Raw genomic sequence first — 16,624 nt, 5'->3', positions numbered from 1 at the left:
AACCAAAGATTTGGTATCATACAGGTACATTATTATCTTCTAAACTTCCAGATACAAACAATTGTACCTTTACAAAAGGTAAAGGTACAAAATAGTAGGTAAGGACCAACGGTGAGCCTTAAATCAGTTTTAAGATACACTACATTCATTTATTCATTCTTTTTCAGTGCTATACATATCAATGCTATGATATGTATAATATCATCTTTATTAGAGAAGTAAAAATATGTCTTCCAACATACGTCAGCACTGATAATCATTTCAAAAACTTGCTATATCCGACATTGTTACAAATTCATATACTGCAACTTGAAATGAAACTTTTATATTGTTTTCTAACTAAACATACATGACAACATACCACAACATGACAGCGTTTGTCCCCTAAAAGGTACAGATTAACTGCATTTTTTTTCTAAAAATGTAGAATTTAAAATACAACCACTGTCCAAAAAAAGACAAGTATCTCCATTTTTGTCAGTTTTCATTTATTTTTCATTGAGAAAATGTGCTGCAAAAAAAAAATTCATGTGGAATGGACCAACAGAAAGGCTCCAAAGTTGCATGAATTAAATTCTTTATACATTAACTTACATTAGCAGTAAGACGATTTGTGTCCTCTTCTGTAAAGTCGCCATTTTGGAGACACTTGTTTTGCTTTGGACAGCGAGGATGTGCATTGTTATCATGCCAAAGAATCACTGCCAGTTCATGGACGCTTTTAATCAATGATTGCTTTTAATTGCGTAATTGTATTTCAGTCCACTGATCTTCTGGTGAGAGTATTTTGGTGGTGTATGAGTTTTTCTAGCAAATCTGATTGATCTGATTTGAAACAGCACCGAGTTGGAAAAGAGTTTATGACAGCCTCACCGGTCAGTTGGCAAATGGCAATCATTGTAATGAATGAAAGAGTTGGCTGACTGTATCATCTGGACTGTGGATGCTGTTATAAATATTGTCATTATTAAGTTATAACCATGAACCACCAATCTTCACAGAAATGGTAAAACTGTAGTCAGCTGTTAGCTTCTTTTTCCACAAGCTGGACATGTCCAGCTAAAATACCGTTCTACATATTTATGGTGCAGGTCTTTTGAACATATCCTGATAAAACATGAATTATCACTCAGCAAGAGTGGTCTCCGCTGAAAGGAGCATTTGCAAGGCCTTAAAACTTCCTATTTCTTTTACCGTAATGGCAGTAAGAGCAGTGAAGACAGAAACTCACATGGTCTTTCTTTCAATGTTCCGTCAACAAAGGCTCAATGCTGTAAGCCTTCTTTCTGCACGTGGAGTGAAAATGCGAAGAAAAGTATATAAACTAAGGAATGTTTTATGGGGATATTTAAACAGTCATCATGGTACTGTTTGATATTTGTAGGGCTAAAAAGTAATGTATAATTGTGAGGGGGGGGGGTTTTAAGGTTCTCTCTTGTTCTCTTACCCCCTCCCCATATACGTATCACTTGCCTTTTCACCCAGAGACCTTTAGTTTTAAATGAATATACAGTGAAGTATATGCTTTATCTATATTAACACCTAATTTGACCTCGTATGCAGAAATCTTTATTAGGGCAGTGGAATATTCTTGAACTTTATTTAGTCAGCACTGGAAAACAAACAAATAAATGAGGCTACTTTAAAATAATGTCTAAACAAGGACAAAAAAGAGGTTTTTTAACAGAATGAAAAGAATGAGGAAATACTGGCCTGTTATTAAGTTTAGAATTGTGATTAAAGGGGAATTTCACCATTTTATTTTAAATAATAACTTGAGGAGGTGTAAACACAGTCATTCAGAGCAGTTTGACACAAAATGGTCCATTGTAAAGAAACCTACCGACCCTGTCTTCTGAGTTTTTAAACACTAGTAAAAGTGGAAAACTAAGTTTCCTCTGGGGACTGTTTTGCATTGCAACACCCAACGTGCCCCTCCACCATCAATGAATGAAAAAATAAGCTTGAGGCTAAGAGCTTATCTTAAAACTATCATAAAACAATGTCTCAGGAACGAGGCAGCGTGTGCATAACCATTTCATCTGTTATGTAGCTTTTAGAGGTATCAAATGCTTCAGATGTCTGGTTCCTATCACCATCACTCTGAACGGTTCTGACTCAGTAAGAGTTGTGCATTGTGCATCAAACCACTCTGAAGGGCTTTGTTTATATCTTAAGCCTTTAATTATGGACAAGGTTCAAACACAATGGTGGACTTCCCCTATAAGCACTGCCATTTTCCCTTTGCATATCCTTCGTCACTGATTTATCACTGATAGTTTGTTGCTGTGTATTTTTGTTGTTGTTGTTGTTTACCGTTTTCCAAATATACAACAGTTGCAATTTGCACTTTTACACATGTACTTTCAAAGCCAGCCTTCCTTGAGCCATTATAGTGTCAAATCTAGCACTGACAAAGTAGATATGTTAATATAAAAGCAACAGGTTTCTGCTTGTAAGCGCGTCCGTATTAACTGTTATACGGTATCTGAAAGCGTCGAGGCAGGAATGTCAGGAATTTGAAAGGCTCCAATTCATCCTCCAGCGACAGCAGTGAGGTCTTTAAAGAGAGAGCGCCCCTATTTGAGCAAAACTGTTAACATCATGCACGAGTTTATGACTTAGCCTACAAAGAAAGAAAGATGTGTCACGTGTCACCCGGATTCATCTGAAAGACCAACGTTTAACTAAGCTTGTGCGATAATGCAGAGACGTTGATTTAATAACGAATGACTTGATTTAGTCTCCACGTGTTCCTTATCATTTTGCTACACGGTGTCTCCCTTTTCTAATCTTGAGATCTCGAGCTGGACTCTTCTTTCACTGCGTCCTGTGCGTGATAAAAGCGCTCTCTTTGTGCTCGGGTCCTCTTTTTGGTCAAGTTTTCTTTCCACATTCCCACACACGGTCACCCAATGAGAGGCTGAGATGAAAAGCTCCTGCAGCAGTTCTGCCTGGCAACTGAAGTTGGCCCTCATTGGTTCGGGCTAATTTCTGTTTCCTCCTCTTCCTCGGCGTTGGAACAAAGGATCGCAGGCTTTTAAACCTACTTAAACCAATCTAAGTCAAAATGACTGCAGAAGTACTTTTTTAAACCCTGCGTCCGATTATGTACAACTTTGATTAGGTTTAATCCGTCTTGGTTTCAGATTTGATCAACTTAATAATAAGGCTTAAACTTTCACTGCGAGGTTAAAATGTAAGTGAGATAAAAGTTCAAATGTACTGAAACTGACGTAAAGAAGTTCCAGTAGTTGTCTCTTAATGAGCCAAAGGACAATTACGGCGATTTGGCTCTGTTATACCGCCCCCTACCAAAAACTTCTACCAATACACATCTTCACACCAACACTCATTCGATAGTGCCCCCTCACATATACAACTCCTCAGAAAAGACCCTTCGCTCGCTCCTCCTCTGTTGCCTACCCCCCGCTGTCTCCCCTCAGCCATTCGCCACCCGGGGTAAAAAAGTAAAAAAAAAAAAAGGACCTCCCATTTCCACACTGGAAGCAAAAGAAACGACCACAAAGTTCTTTAAGAATCTACCAAGCTGAGCAGACAGCCAGCCTCTCTCTCTCGCTCTCTCTCTCTCTCTCTGTGTCTCTCTCTCACTCTCTCTCTCGCCCTCTCTCGCTCAGGCCGCGCGGCGCTTTGATCTTCCCTTAACAACAGTTCACGTCATCACTGCATTTCTCTGAAGGGGAGCTTTTTTTTCCTTCAAGCGGGGGAAGAGCAGCGCAGGAGTTTCAGAGGCTCTCACTAACACTCACTCACACAGAGCAGCAGCAGCAGCAGCAGCATCACCATCATCCTCCGCCGCAGCAGGAAACTCCGTGCTCGCTTTAAAGCGCCTCTTGAGTTTTTCCATCTCCTCCGTTTCACTTCTCTGCCTTCTGGCGAAAAGAAGAAAGTCCGAGGACTCCGTCGAAGCCATGGAGCACCAGCTGCTGTGCTGCGAGGTGGACGCCGTGCGGAGAGCTTACCACGATGCTAACCTGCTCAACGACCGAGTTTTGCACACCATGCTGAAGGCGGAGGAAAACTATCTCCCCTCACCGAACTACTTCAAGTGCGTTCAGAAAGAAATCGTGCCCAAAATGAGGAAAATCGTCGCGACGTGGATGCTGGAGGTCTGTATGAGCCGACAAAGTGCTTTTTCCCTCTTGTCTTTAACATTATACAACTTTTTCTCTCTCCCTCTCTCAAGACGGTTCTCCTCATGCTCTTTGGACCTCGGTCTGCTAAGCTAGCTAGGCCTGTTAGAAACGGAGGATACGCTTTAAAAATCGCCCTTTCTTGCATTGTCACGACTTAAGAGCCTCGAAAGTGGACTTTGGTGCGCAAATTGTGGCCCAAAATGCCGCGTTAACGACTTTTTACCTCAGAAACGAGCAAAAAAATCCAACTCGCGAAAGTAACCGAGTCTCGAGGTTTTCGTGTCGTTTCCGCTTTAAAAAGCCTCCTCAGAGATGTGGCGATTTTTGCTTCGTTTTCTTTCCGAACCAAAGAAAGGCCCTCGAATGGGTTTCGTCGAATTTATTTCGATTTAATATCGATGTACACGTATGCAGTCCCGCTCGCGCCAGTAGCCTATTATGCGCCATCTTTGCTGTCGCGCCGACGACTTCAGTTAACGTGTTTAAAAAGCATCCGAAACGACCGGAACGTCCGACGACAGTCGCTCAGAACCGCTTAATATCGCTCGTTTGAGGTCGTGCTGGAGGTTTTGGGTGGATTCGTGAGGAGCAGACAGGGGGTTTACGCCGTAAACTTTACTTTCAGTTCAGCCATGAGCTCCAGCTCGGCGGCTCTGAAGCCCGCAGCGCGAACCAAATGTTTTCTTTTTTTAAACGTTTCCGAAGCCGAACACGAACCCACGACGGTTCGGGTCCGGATCCTCAGCGTCCGTAGCGGATTTACAGGTGTTCAAAGTGGCCTTCAGTCCGCGCTAATAATTTATATTAATTTTTGAAAGCGCGCGTTCGACGCCGTGCACGTCGTGCTCGCATGTCCTGCGAAGTTTAATTCAATTTCCTCCCTTTTCGTTCACAAACTCGACGTTTTTCGATCGGAGCTGATAGACTATGCGTCGAAGGACATTTAGAGGCCGTTTCGGTGCGCCGCAGCAATTTTATAATATTTTTAAATATTTTTTGAAAAGATGACGAACTAGAAATTGACGCCACCTTTGTAGCATTTTGGGGGAAGCAGCGGCCGCTAGCATGTGGACAGCACTGCTGCGAGCCTCTGTAAAGCCATGCACGCCTTTAATAAAATCATTAATCAAATCATCTGCGCTGCAGTCGCTGGATTTACACAGTTTTATTTCATTTAAAGAAGTCCTTTCCAAAAACGGAGCTCCGTGCGGAGAAAATGCACGCAAACCACGTGGGACACCGCCATAGGTTCTGAATATGTTTTTAAATCAGGCTTGACGCGTACTTTTCATACATTTTCCGCACACTTCGTTTCACACTTCGTGCAAAAAACACATCTGCTTGTTTTTGTTAAACTTTCAGTTCTCATGTCTGTCACACAAATCTTTTTTCTCTTCTGTCATGAGGCTTTTCTGGGTTGTCCCTCATGTGCTGGCTCTCATCTGTAAATCTCTCTTTAAAGGTATGTGAGGAGCAGAAGTGTGAAGAGGAGGTTTTTCCCTTGGCCATGAACTACCTGGACAGATTCTTGTCTGTGGAGCCCACTAAAAAGAGCAGGCTGCAGCTGCTGGGAGCCGCCTGCATGTTTCTGGCCTCCAAGATGAAGGAAACTGTTCCCCTCACAGCCGAGAAGCTCTGCATATACACCGACAACTCTGTTCGCCCCTGCGAGCTCTTGGTAATTACTTAATAATGCATTGAATGTCTTTTAAAGAGCGATTTCTGCTTGCCTTATTATTTTTTTTTTTTTTGCAAGAAAGGATGTAGTTATGAAATGCAGGCAGACTTCTGCATTTGAATGCCTAGTGATGGAAACTCCCCACATATCAGCCAGTTGTGGGTTGAAACGTGCTACTAATTGAATAGCTTAAATCGGAAACCAGTTCTACCTCCTGAGAGATGACCCCATCTAGTGGCCAAGTTATAGACTGCTCAGTGAGCACACATGAAGGTGTGAACAACTTTTGAAGTCCTTTATGTGAACCACTTTGTCTTTCCTCACAGCAAATGGAGCTGCTGGCACTGAACAAGCTGAAGTGGGATCTAGCCTCAGTGACGCCACATGACTTCATTGAACATTTCCTAACCAAGCTGCAAATACATCAGAGCACCAAGCAGATCCTGCGCAAGCATGCCCAGACGTTCGTGGCCCTCTGTGCGACAGGTATGCGTGATACACCTTTTATTTCTTCACTTTGTTTGGTGTCAAGGTTATGTTCTAAAGGGCAACAGCATTTGATCTCTATCTGTTTGAAGCTGACACGGCAGGTTGTTCTTTGTTTGCTAAAACTAAATAGGATCGTCTGTGAGCACTGAATCCGACTTGTGCATTCAGGGACTTCATGCTTTGAATTTGACTTTTTTATTGGGATGGAAAGAACTGCCCTAATTCCTTGTGCGGAGGTATTATAAACTGACGTGAGCGTCTGCAAGCGAGAGGAAGTCTATTTCCTTTTGTGGCGATTGCTGTGTCTGCACTGTGCCTCCGCAGAGGCCCAAGTGCCTCACGGCAGCAGTCTGTTAATGCAGACTCTGATTTGACACAAATGGACGTACTAAGTTCTGTGTAAGCCAGTGCCGATACTTTGCTGACACTTGTGTTATCTTTGGTTGAGTGAGTGCACCATGCGACTGTGGTTGTTTGGACGCTGCCATAAAAAGATCCTTTTCTTGGTTTGTGAGAAGTGGAACTCCATCAGTCTCTATTGTTATGTAACCCATTGCACTCAGCTTTTGGTCAGTTTATCGTCTGTCTGAAATGGCCCTTAGTGTCTCAGGAAGGAATCTCTCTGGTATACCCCTTTCATTCTTCCTTTGTCCCTCTTTTCACATGGTGGATATCACTGCAACTCGCTCCCCTTTTATGTTTATGACCTCCGTTTCTTTGGGAAGTGGCCTGGGATGGCAGCCAGGAAGATTGTGGTTGGGTGGGTAGTGCAGAAGGGGGCTAGCCTCTGACATGAATGGCTTGGGGTGATGGCTCCCGTGCCTTTATGTTCAATTTGTCTTAACAATTGCCCTCTCGTCGCTGGGCTAGAAATGGTAGACTGCTACCTATGAGAAGGGCTGTTGTGTTATGTTGCTGCACTCTCCATGTGTGGGCAAAGCCCATAGTGAGCGAGGGAGAGGGGGGGAAAGTCCCTGCTTTGATTTATAATGTCTCTCCTCTCATGCAAGCAGTGTGGGAAGACAAGCTACCACTGAACAAGCACTCACATTTCAGCCACTTTGTGTAGGAAGGAAGTCATTTTGTGGACTTTAAAATAAAGTTGTATATTTGAGTAGCATGTATGTTCTAGAACTCTTATATGCACTTGTTCCTGGATTCATTGTACATGTTGCAAAGATGTGTTTGTCTGTGTGAAGAGCCTTGATTTATTAGTGTTCCAGTGTGGGGGTGAACGTTGCAGTAGGGGGCAGGGGAGCAGGACCTACAGCACAGCGTCCCCAACCCCCCTCCCTCCAAAACTTTAAAAGCCCTGCCCCAGCGTGGTGTCACCCCAAAATGTCACGGACTGTCCCCTATCACCACCGCCCTCATTATGATTTAGTCATTTAGTCACGCTATGCTTCATTATAACCAGCCCCTCCCAACAACTTGTGTGTTTCCTCTTTTCAGTGGCCAAGAATGTGTCTTTTTTGCAGTGTTGTCAATTTATTCTGTCATTGGCCTTGAGGCAGTGTACGCTCTGCTATGAGTTTGTGAGATCTAACCAGAACCCCATCATTTCCCACCCTGTGCAGATGTCAACTTCATTGCAAGCCCTCCCTCCATGATTGCGGCTGGTAGCGTGGCTGCAGCAGTGCAAGGGCTGTACTTGAAGAACACCGACAGCTCTCTCTCCTCCCAGAACCTCACCAACTTCCTCTCCCAGGTCATCAGAAGTGACCCGGTAAGTCCCTTGCTGCATTTCTGCTTTTCCAGCACAAGCAAAGTCGCAGTTTTTGTGAGTTAGTATTTTTGTATTGGTAGTAAATGTTTCTGGTTCCCTCCCCAGGATTGTCTGCGATCATGCCAGGAGCAGATCGAGTCACTGCTGGAGTCGAGTTTGAGGCAGGCCCAGCAACACAGCATCTCCACAGAGACCAAACGAGTGGAGGAGGATGTGGACCTCTCATGCACTCCCACAGATGTCAGGGACATTAACATCTGAGGGGACCACTTTTCATCTCTAGAGTCTTATTTTCCAACGGGGTATGGGCTATGACCAGAGGCTTCGTGGGACAAGAGGGCACCTAGGGCCCCACTGGAAACCCCCCCACCCCCCACCCCCAAACACCTCAATCAATCATAATCAGCCCCTCAGAGTGCCCTCACTGTTTACCCCTCAGTGGCGCCCCGTGTGGTATTCATGATTGGGCTGTTGCTGGCCAGGACAACCAGCAGAGGACAAGGGATTGATGAAAACCTTGTTGAAAAACCCCAATGAAATCCCTTCCACGTTACTCATTACTCTCTCTTTCAGGCCCTCTCCACATAACTTGAGTTTTCAGTAAAATGTATAGGTAATTTAGGATTTGAAAAAAAAAATTGCAACTACATATTTCGCATATGTAGCTGTTACTTGTCAGATTTACAGACAAGAAAATAGGTTGGTAATATTATTTCAAGTGTGTCAAAAACCATTTTTTGAAAGAGAAGAGGCATTATTTGTATGTTTGATCTTTTTCTTTTAGCTAGTATATTGTTACACATGCTGACCGTTTCCCCTGCCATTTTTTGCAGTCTAGGCATGTGTATTTCTGCTTGCTTATGCGTTTAGTCACTTTATTCTGTTGTCTAGACTTCTAAAAAATCTCTAACATGTTTCTCTTCTCTTTCAAAATGGTTTGTGTAACCCTAGTATATTTTGTTAAGCATGTGTTATTCTATGTTATGATTTAGAGGCCTGTGGATTGCCAAAGCTAAGGTTTTAATTTAACATCAGACAGAACCATTGACATTTTTTTCAAAGTTTTTTTTTTTTGCTTGTTTGTTTGTCCTCACTGCCAATGCCATCACTGGTTATGACACAATAAGCTTCTCTCTTACCCGCTCCCTTTGTTACGCTCACAGTGCAATCCACAGTCTACTTTCTGTTTAGATTTATGTATTGTAATCTAAAACCATTCCATTTAAAAAAAAGCACTTTCAGTCCGTCTTGTAAGGCTGACTTCTGAAAAAAATCCACATTTGTAAAACAAAACTGAAAAAAAAAAACATGGAATGGAGTAGGAGTTGATGACAGGTATTTATACTGTCTGCAGCATGGAGCAGGTCTCTTTATGGTGTTTTAGGTTAGAAAGAGAGAGAGTGAGAGAGAGGAAGAGAGTGTGAGAGAGAGAGATTGAAAAGACACAGTACTCTCCGAATACTGGAGTCGAAGCCCGCGGAGCAGTACAGCGTCCACCGCTACCCTACTGCCCGAAATGGACAGGTGCTGGAGAATGTTAAGGTGCAATCCTGACAAGAGGGGCCCACGCAAGTCTGCCATCGCTTAGCAATGCACACCCAATAGCTTCAGACGCATCAAAGCGTTTTAAAACACTAAAGTATCTAAAATAGCTATATCAAAGATTGAGAACTATTTATTTTATTCTATTCCCCTCATAAGGCCAGTATGGAGCAGTAAAACGGATGTCTAACGTATACCTGGTTTTGAATGTGTGCTCAGCGCGCACCTGTTTGATTTCGGAAGCTCAGTAGAGGAGTTCCAGAGAAATGCTGTGGTCATCGTCCAGAGTCGAGGAGAAATCGATTCTCAGTGGCTTCTAGAAGATTTTGCACAAACCCCCAAGATATGCTTTCTCTCAGCTCAAGAGGATGGAAGAGGGATGTTCGAGGTGGCTGAGGGAGGGAGACGTGGGAAAAGGGGCGATGCCTGGACATCAGAAAGTAAACTGCAGAACTAAGGTGTTTGTACAATGAGAAAAGAAGAGAACATAGGAGCACACACTCCTCGTATTTAGCTGCTATGGAGGGATTTCCAGCAAGTATGAAACTTTCAAATGGAGAAAAAAAAAAGAAATAACCAACAAAAAAGAAAAAAGACATGCTTCGTTCTCTTGTCTTGTTTTGCTGCTATTTTTGGTTTTGTCTATGTAAAATGTCAATATACTGCCATGTAATAGGTTTTAATTTTCTCATAGAAAATTATGATATTATTGACATCTTTGTTTCTTTTTGGTAGTTTTTTTTTTGTTATGTGATCAGTTTTTATTAATGTGATTTCTGCGCTATTCCAAAAAACAAAAAAAGAGGAAAAAATAGACAAATGTTCCTGTCTTACCCACAATACCTCAAACAGTCATGATTTAGCAATGATGATTTAGCTTGGGAATCTTTTTTTTCTCTTTCATTTTTTTTCTCCAGGTCTTTATTTTACTTGGTCATACAGTGCCTGCTAGTCCTGTTGTAAAACTGCAAGCGGACATGCATTACTCATCATCCTTCTGGGTCCTGATATGAGCAAGTAGAGAGAGCATTTAATGAAATTGGTGCCATAAACAGCTTGATTATATAACTCATTGGAGTTTTTAACTGTTTCATTGAAAGAGACTATATGCCCCCCTTTAGGCCGCTTGTGGCCCGACCTTAATGTATTTATGAAGCTTTTGTTGAAATTGAAAGCGGATATGAGTTTGTGAATGCCATGTCTATTTACAAAGCCATAGTGTTGATTTGTAGTAATTTAACGCAGCTCCCATGGTAATAATAATGTATCAGGCTGGCATTCTTGTTTTGAACACAGGAGGCTAAGCATGTTTCCATCACATGCATCCTTATCACAATAAATGGAAAGTAGATATAATCACTGGCAGTTCTTTCCTTATTCATGCCATATTCATGTAACAGTTCCACAAAGTGCAAAACTCACTTCTATTATATTGGCTCTTTTATTTTGCCAACCATGCATACAATCAAAGCTAAGTCCTATCCCCACCCCTCCACCCCCTTTTCCTTTAGCCATAGACATGGTGCTGCTATATGACGTCCTGTGTTGTGACTGGAGATAGTAATTTATATAGAGCTGCAGCTTTGAGCTATAGGATGAGCTACTGGCTAACCCAGGACCCAGGGGGACAAAATAGTATCCTCTGTATAGTATCAGGAATGTTTGTTACCTCAAGACAAAAAACGTCAAGTGTCTTACGTGCCGGCACAAACTTGTGCGATAAACATGCCAAGACACACTTGTCATGCATCTAATAGAAATAAAAAAAGGAAAAAAAATAAAGCATGAGGGGGTATGAAGGTCTTCACCTGTGCTTCCCTCTCAAATGTGCAAAAGGAGATAATGGCTCAGTGGACTGAGAAGTCATCACATCCTCCCATCCCCACACCCTAAAAAGCTTGGCTTTGTGTCTCGATTCTGTTGTAAATGAGGGCAGTGCTCTTAGTCTTTTTAGTCCTGAATGGTGTTTCATTCCAGCAGGTCAAATGCCAACCGAGGACACTCTAGTAGATGATGACTCGGAAATTTTAAAAAAAGTTGCTTCATGTCTGTTTTCTTTCTGTTTTTTTTTTTTTTTTTTACCAGTTGCTGGTCTGAAATGCACAATCTTTACCTGCAGACCCACTCTAGACATGATGTTAGCTAGAATTAAACTTGAGCTTCAAAAACCAATCGTCTTGTCTGTTTTCTGTCTTTCTAAAAGTTGTCAAAGATGAACCACTGCTTCTTTGGTAAATACAGCACAAATTATAATGCATAGTTACTGTTTATTTGCTGAATTTAACATAAGACAGAAAATAACACATTTAATAACTCCAGTAAAAAATGCCACATTTAAGTTATAGTGCACGTAATTTTCACTTAGAAAATCAATTACAAAGCACAAAATTTGACTGGGGACTCCTACACTTTTGCATACAACTGTAATTCATTCATAAGTCCCATTTTTGTAGAGTTTGCAAACTTCTATTCTGCCACGTGGGTTCTTTGCATGATTACACAGACAAACCGTTGGCAACACTTTATGAATGTCACATTTGTAAGGATCTATAAACACATTTATAACATGTTATAATGCATTCATAAGGCATTATAAACATGGTTATATTTCTAGAAGTGAATTACACTGAATTATACTTTGTAGTCATGTTTGTTATACATTATGAATTATTAATATAATGCGTTATACGTTGTGTTAATAACACATTATACTGTCAGTAAAAGAAGAAGAAGAAAGAAGAAACCAGTCCCACCTTGAGATTTCCAATATTTTAGTTCTCTGTGCTGGTGCTGTTAGAGCTGCATCTTTGGATATTCAGATGCTCCAAAAAGGCTGTCCAGCCTAGAGTTACTGCTAAATGTGCTTTTCTTAACCAGCAGAGAAATGCAACTTATGAGCTTATATCATTTGTTATGAACATTACTTATAATGCATTGTGTTAACAATTCATAATGCATAATAAACATGGCTATACCATGTAATCCATTTTTAATATTTATAGCCATGTTTATGATGCCTTACAAATGCATTGAAACATGCGATGAATGTGTTAATTGATTCTTATAGACATGACATTCATAGAAAGTGTTACCGAACCATTTCCTATCAGTGAATGGTTCTTCAGAGAGCTATTTTTGTAAACGCAGTGTGAAGAGCCGCCACATAATATCACAGTTCAAGGAAGAGGTCACACAACACTTCACAGATATTTTCCAAACATGGTTCTTTAGAGAGTCAGAAGTGCTTATTCTATGGCATCCTTCAAAGAACCTTTTGCGGCACCATTGTTTTGAAGAGTGTAAAGTAAAAAAAAAAAGGTAAAAATTGTTAGATTTAGTATTCAATCAATGTGCAAAATGTGGTAAATCTCTTTACAGTGTAAAGTTAAGAGTATTTACGTAAAGCTCAAATGACAATATATATCTAGGAAGTATCTTCAGGACATGAGTGTGGCCACTCATTACAGTACATAAAAATAATCAGTCTCTAGTAGCCACAACAGTGTGCCTGGCAGACATGAATATGCTTCCTATGCTGAGACAGCTGTACTTGAAATGTCCATATACTTTCCATACTTCTATAAAGGAATGGGTGGTAAGGGAAGAATACAGTATCACAATACTTAGGCACTTTCTCGACACACAGTACGACGATTTTTGGTTTTTCTATCGCAATAATATCAAAAACTATAAATGCAAGGAGTTTTACTCAGTGTGTCATACACTAAATCCAATTAAATATGCCATATTATAATGAAGATGTAAAATTATACTTCCATAGTCTAGGCTGTTATTTCTTAATGAACCTTCTCCATATTGAATTCACTGTCTACTGAGCTAAGTGAATAAACCCATCATTTTTACTTGTTTTGAACAGTTTTTATTAATGTGATTTTTAAATCACCAAAAACATTCCAAAAATATAAAGAAATTAAAGGGAAGAAAATGTAACAATAGAGAAGTATTCCAGTCTTACCCACAATACCTCAAACAGTAATGTTTTTGCAATGACAATTTAACCATGGATTTTTTTTCTTCTTCCATTTTTCAGTTCTGTCTTTGTTTTGCTTGGTCATACAGCGCCTGCTAGTCGAGCTGTTAAACTGCTAATGCACCCGCATTGCTTCACTTCTCCATAGTAAAACTGCTGTCTGTGAATATCAGTAAGCTAAGCGAAGACATCCAATCCATCCAACATCTCAAGGTAGTGTTATCCTTCTTGCCGAACTACAATCGGTGCGGCCAAGCAGACGCTCTTTTATGTTCTTCTTAGTACAGGCCGTTGACAGGCTGGCAAGGTCCAGCAAAGAAAATGCAAAAGGAAAAGGAACTCGGACTATTTCACACAGTTGCGCCACTGTCTGAGGTTTGCGATAATACTGTGTCTTTAGGCTTTTGGCATCCAAGTGTTTGCGGTTTCGGAGGAGAGAGCAACATTGCTTACCACATTCCAGCAAAAGAGAAGCGAAAGGCTGGTCAGAACGTGTGACTTCCAGAGCAGGGCTGGCGCCTGGAGCTTTAGCTTCAACTCTGACACTTCTCAACAAGGCATACACCTTCAGTGATGTGGTTTAGTGGGGCCAAGAAGAGCCGAGTTGCAGAAATCTGCTGATTTTGTATGTTTAATTCAATCCGATTTAGTATCATCATAAATATACGTATAACGTGGTACAGTATAACGAAACATGTTGAGGCTACTTTTCCGGTGCATAAACATTAAGACAAGAACATGAGTGTCTGTGTACTAGTTGAATGACAAGGCTATTTACATTTATTTGCATAGTTTAACAACAAGCATTGTCACAAAGGAGCTGTACAGAAATCTGAGTCCAAGCCCCAGAACCTCCCTAAAAGTGATAGGAGGAAACCTTGAGAGGAACCAAGACTCCCAAGGCAACCTATCATCCTCTAGTCAACACCAGATAGCAAAACAATAACACAACAAGAGCAAAAATGAATGAAGGACTGACAATGAACACACAACATGGAAAGATACCAAAAGGGTCATTCAGCCCGAAACCAGCATTCAATATGCATATTATTTTCCAATCACCAACAACCAATTCAACATTTCCCTATAATGCAAATGTCCACTCTTGACAAGTAATACATATACCCCAACCAAGATGACAAATTAAACCCAGACAGCTGAGATGTATATAAGAAAGACAGAATAAAGCAGCAACTACATCAGTTCATCACTTCATTGACTGCCTGTTAAATTCCATATTGATTATAAAATTCTTTTATTGACATATAAAGCCTTACAAGGGCTCGCTCCTGAGTACCTGAAAGACCTTATTTCCTATTACGAGCTATCACAACTACTCAGATCGCAGAGTGCTGGCTTATTAAAAGTTCCTAGAATTCATAAGGCTGCAGCTGAGGGAAGAGCTTTTTCTTATAAAGCCCCCAAACTCTGGAATGATCTTCCAGAAACTGTTTGGGACTCAGACACAGTCTCAATCTTCAAGACTAGGCTGAAAACTCACTTGTTCAGTTTAGCTTTTGGCAGGTAATGTTCCCCCTTAGATAAAGGCAGCAGATCCAGGGGTCCATGGACACAGGAAATTATAGTAAACTGAGACACTGGTGCTGTCATCCCACTGCTCGCATGCGGTCACTCAGGTTTGTGGACGGTGGAGTGGAGGGATGCCAAACTGTTTCAGAGTGCTCTCGTGTCTGTGTCTCCTTTTAGTTAAGCTGTTATAGTCAGATCTGCCAGAGTCATTAGCCATGCTCTGGAAATGTTCACATTCCCTGTTTTACATACAAACAGACAGAATAAAACTAATTCCATCTCCATCTCCCTGAAGGACGACTGACTGCCGAGCCCTCCTGCTACCACACCCCAGCTACCGCCACCTACCTTGGACTAGCTGCCCGGAAAACTACATTGATGTTTTCATAGACTCGTAGGTATTACTACTAATAATATTACTGCTATTAATATTAGTAGTATAATTCATTTGTAGGTAGTTTGACCAGAGGAGGATGGGTCACCCTTTGTGAGCCTTGGCTCCTCCCAAGGTTTCTTTCTCAGCTCTGAGGGAGTTTTTCTTTGTCACCGTCGCCCCTGGATTGCTGTCCTGGGGTTTTTTACATTCTTGTTAAAACTTTGTCTTTTCTGGAATTCTGTGAAGCTGCTTTGCGACATCAGTTGTAAAAAGCGCTATACAAATACATTTGATTTGATTTGAGTATAAAAACCCGAACTGTCAAGCATTCTAGGCAAAAGCATACTGCCACAGCTAGCACTGAAAATGTTCTTTTTACCATTTATATCGTTCACAGATTACTGTCCACAAGGACAATGGAACATATTTCTATAACTTGGAATGACATTCTATATTTGTTTTTGGAATCTATCCTCTACTCTGTCAAAGTATCAGGTCTTGCTTTTACTGATCCTCAGGTTAATGTTTTGTATATCTGTAGTTTCAAGCTCGAAGTGCATTCACAGGAACACTCGATCAATGCTAAAAAAAAAAAAAAAATGAAAGCTTGACCAAGGTACTGGCCAATAGCTCAACGATTGCTTAGCAGTAATTGGAGATGAAAATGAAGCAGACATTCAGGACAGATGTGGAGAGCTTCCTTCTGAATTATGACACAAGGACACATTTAAAATTAGCGCTTTTTTCTATTGTGCTGCGAGAAAATTTTCCAGCATGAGTCAAAACAGCTGTTTAGATTTTGATGCTTGGGTGTCCGATACCGGCTCAGGCCCCTGGGCATGCACCTATAAAACTTAGAGGTTTTAGGGTTACACTACAGAGCAACCAGTAGGTAGAGGACAAACATTGGCTTACACAAAGTGGAGTGAAACATCTACTGGTCCAGAGAAATTTATAGAGCAGGGTTTCCCTGAAGCCTTTTTAAGGCTGTTACTGTGGGGAAGCCAAATCTGCTGCATTCCACAGCACAGTGAGCTGTCAAAACACAATAAATTAATAGTATAATCTCACAGTGGGCACTTCCCACTCACACAATGCTCACAGTCTAATCAGTATGACACTTTGAATGATATTG

At 41.2% G+C, this 16,624-nt stretch overlaps 1 protein-coding gene across 1 annotated transcript; it reads left to right on the top strand.

Moving 5' to 3' along the window:
- The first annotated feature begins 3,546 nt into the window (after positions 1-3,546).
- On the top strand, positions 3,547-11,764 carry ccnd1 (cyclin D1). Its single transcript, XM_017709787.2, has 5 exons — positions 3,547-4,130; positions 5,620-5,835; positions 6,162-6,321; positions 7,902-8,050; positions 8,156-11,764. Exons 1-5 carry the CDS (start codon positions 3,933-3,935, stop codon positions 8,309-8,311), a joined length of 879 nt encoding a protein of 292 aa, XP_017565276.1. The 5' UTR covers positions 3,547-3,932; the 3' UTR covers positions 8,312-11,764.
- The last annotated feature ends 4,860 nt before the right edge of the window (positions 11,765-16,624 follow it).

This window comes from Pygocentrus nattereri, chromosome 15, assembly GCF_015220715.1.
Source record: "Pygocentrus nattereri isolate fPygNat1 chromosome 15, fPygNat1.pri, whole genome shotgun sequence".
Lineage (NCBI taxonomy): Eukaryota > Metazoa > Chordata > Actinopteri > Characiformes > Serrasalmidae > Pygocentrus > Pygocentrus nattereri.
This window is presented reverse-complemented; position numbering and strand designations above follow the sequence as displayed.